A 3,756-nucleotide genomic window follows, 5' to 3' on the forward strand; every position below is an offset into this window, starting at 1 on the left:
GTAATGACAATAATGATATGGTAAAAACAAGTGACGATTTAAATTATGATAATACAGTGATAAAGAGCATAAGAAATAATTATTTAACGATTTTGATGCTCATGAATATCATTATTACTTTTATCATCAATACATTTCATATCTAACGATAGTGACTATAGTTATCATAATTACGACTATCATTATTACCATCATTATCATTATCATTGTTATTACAATGCTTTGGTAACAGCAATTTCGATGTAAGTAGAAGCAACATTATTTGTAATGATCGCAATAGTCCCATTATCATAGGAAATGAGAAAAGTGATAAGAGAGAAAATGGTGAACAGGAGAAGATATTAAAAAAGAGAAATAAAAACAAAAATAAGAGCATTTTTTAAAAAAACGGGGAAGGAGACAAATGAAAGAAATACAACAAATGAGAAGAGAGAGGGAACGAGACCTAAAAATCCTTCTACCTGATCTTTCTTCAAAAGTGGCGCTCATTTTGTCCATCATTTTGTCCCATGACGTCACTCTCTCTTCCTGGCTCGCTGCTACAAGAGACTGAATGACTAATATCAAACAGCATTGGATACCCCATACTTCAACGAACTCCTCTATACGGCGAGTGGAGAAGAGCGTTGGATTTCGATAAGAGGATCGCGATCGTCACTTGTTCTCGCCAGTGTGACGTCAGTTTCCTCCGTCTATTGTAAGCGAATGAAAGAGGTTTTCTCCGAGTTCTGTCACAGCGGAGATGGACACTGAACCACTTTTGGACGATAGTCTAGATTCAGTTGAGGTAGAGTGTGTCTGACACGTTGCTTTCTAGTTCTTAGGTGATGTCTGATGTACCTTTTTATGCCTGTACAATGTGTGAGGAAGGAATCAGGAAAGATCTCGAGGCCCGTGTGTTGCCCGTCTCAGATGAGTGAAGGTCAATATTTTCCCTTCTTTTTCCACAAATCCTAAGTCTTCTTAAGCTCGCGAAGTCCCAGGGAGCTACCTCGTACGCAAAGCCACCGAGTCCTTAAGCCGAGAGGATCCTCGAAGGAGCTAGAAAAGGAGAATCGAAGTGGAAATAAGAGCGGGACGACCCACAAGGAAGAATCCAGTGTGTCTGTCTGTCTCTCTCATTTCCTTTTTACTTGTATTCATTCCGTTATTATTTCTCTTATTCCCATTCCGTACGTAAGTCGTGTTTGTTTCGTTGCTTTGATCACTTCCGCCTTATGCTTTATTGACTTTTGTCTTAACTCGTGTTTCTTTTCTCACTTTTGGTAACTAGTACATGTGAGCTGCTATTTTTCTTCTTATTTTCTTTTCCTTCTCCGGATTCAGGTCCTTGGCCTCTTTCAGCTCCTAGGAAACAAATTTTTTGCCATTTCCAAAATAAATGGTTAGTGACATGTGTGTGATGAGGAAAGAAGTGTTTTTTGTGTCACAAGTGTTGGCCTATATTCAGCAAGGCGGTTTCTATAGGCCTATGCTCGGTATGCCCATGTTCATTAGACCTACACCGGGAACGTTCTACATTTAAGTCCATTTGAAGGGACCTTAGAGGACAAGGATACTCTGGTCTGGTGGTCCATATAGGCCTATGTTCTAAAAAGTGGTGAATATCAACTGCCAATGATGCGAGATTTGTATTAAAAGTGATTTTGGAATTGCCATGAATTGTGAAGCTATTGGGTTGCAAATCAGATTGAATTGATGGAAATGGTGAATTTAGGTCAGTGGCGTGCACTCCCTCAAATTGTTCAGAATTGTTGTTTTGTGCTTTGGCTAATCAAAAGCAAATTCTTCTAACTCTTATTTATTATGCAATTATTCATCAGGATCACAAGGAGGGCATTGTGTAATTAAGGGGATTATTTCTTTCTCTCTAAATTGAGTGCTTAAAGATTACTTGGATTTTTGTAAGATTAAGTGCTGCTTGATTAGAAATATTTAGCTCATATGCTATATGTGTGAATTGTTAACGTTATCACCAAATCAAGTGATCATTTGGCCTTGATACCTTCAGTGTTCTGGGGAAGACGATCAAACCTCCATTTACATTCCGACAAGGAAAGCCTTATCTTGCCCTAAAATGCATGGCAGCCTGTTTTTATGAGGGAGGCTTTTTTTGGATTACTGAGGGCTTAGAGGCCAAAATGACCAGTTCAGTGACCTGCAGGTATGTTAGGCCCTTTCATTTTTTAATAGTATTATCATCCGTCACTTCAGCAGGTCAGTTTGTGCAGCAGGGATTGTCTTCTTAGTTCCATTGTGATTCTGTATTCCTCATTTTCGTCTGTTTTCATGTAGTCTTGATGTTGATAATTACCATGAATACATATATTCATTTTGGAATGGAGTCAGTAATGTGTCAGAAATTTAGTAAACAGTGTAAATTTATCATTGAAACCAAGTTCAGTGTTAGTCTAATTAGCATACATCTCCCTTCTTTCTAACATGCTGCTTATGGCTTTGACTGTAGAAACAGCAGGTAATTTTTTCATAGTTAACTCTCACCTTGACTTGTTTAGTGAAGCTTGTTGTACTAAATGCTAACAAAACCGGAATGAAAGTGAACTTAGCTTTCAGTAAACCTAGACTTCACTCACACCTACCTAGATCTAGATACCTAGGCTGTACCTAAAACATAGGTAACATAAGCCAAACTAAGCCTAGACCTAATTAAATCTAAGCCAAACTAAAACTAAATTGCGGTTTACTTTGCCAGGTCCTGGGAGGAAAAGTATGCCATGCTTTAGCATAAGATTGGCTAAATTAGTTTCCCACCTTAAATCTCAAAATCTCAAGGGATGGTTCTGCAATGCCTACCTAACAATAAAGATTTTCTCACTTTGTCATATAAAGCACTCAAAAAGAAATTATTAGACATATTGTGCATTTTATTTTCATGGGGTAAAGGAATATGTGGATATAGATATGTATATGTATATATACCAGCGAGAGAGAGAGAGAAAGAGAGAAAGAAAGGGAGGGGAGGGGAAGGGAGGGGACAAAGAACTTTGTTCAAATTGCAAGAAAAGAGTTGTGTGTACATCAAGCATTGCCTTTTTATATATACATTTGTAGAAGTCTAATTTTTTGTACTCCTTTTGAAAAGGAGGAATTGTATATGCTGTAGCTCAATACTCTCATGGGCATCAAGATTTAGAAATAAAACTAGACAAATGAGAACTGATACCAACATCTTAAACCATGTGTATACAGGTATAATGCTGAACTTGTATGAAAAATTAAAACTCACACTTTATATGTATATATAAAATAATATAAAATGTCAGATTATTGATAATGGTTCACTTATATGACATGTGGAGGATTATCATCAGTCATTGGTTCAGGGACATTTGTTGATAAAGATATTAGCAGATGAAATCAATCTTTGTAGCTTGGAGGTATGAAATGTGTTCATCCATTCTAATTGTAGGCCAGTCACTGATGTAAACAATGGCATTCTGGCATATATATAACACATGTTGCACCACTGCAGTGAAAAGGCATGGGGTGTAAAGTAAGTGATGTATTAACCACTTGCTGGCGAGAATGGCATGTGCCTACATACCATGCCCACTGTGTGTTTGTTTTAGTAATTTTTTTTTAGATATAGATGGCTCCAAAAGTACTAAGTTACCAATGAGCCAATTACAAGAACTACCTGTCTCACCTGTTTACCCTTTTCCTTGGTTAATAATATTTTCTTATATTTAATACTGCTGTTAGTAAGGTCAATAACAGAGTGATATTGATAGCATT

General features: G+C 37.0%; 1 protein-coding gene across 1 annotated transcript in view; it reads left to right on the forward strand.

The window, feature by feature from the left end:
- Nucleotides 1-692: 692 nt before the first annotated feature.
- slmb (beta-transducin repeat containing E3 ubiquitin protein ligase slmb) overlaps nt 693-3,756 on the forward strand; it is a gene marked incomplete in the record, with an annotated part of 33,520 nt that continues 30,456 nt past the window's right edge. The window contains 1 exon segment of the mRNA XM_070129222.1: nt 693-787. Within this exon segment, the coding sequence (XP_069985323.1) occupies nt 743-787 (45 nt within the window).

This window comes from Penaeus vannamei, chromosome 13 (assembly GCF_042767895.1).
Source record: "Penaeus vannamei isolate JL-2024 chromosome 13, ASM4276789v1, whole genome shotgun sequence".
Classification (NCBI taxonomy): domain Eukaryota; kingdom Metazoa; phylum Arthropoda; class Malacostraca; order Decapoda; family Penaeidae; genus Penaeus; species Penaeus vannamei.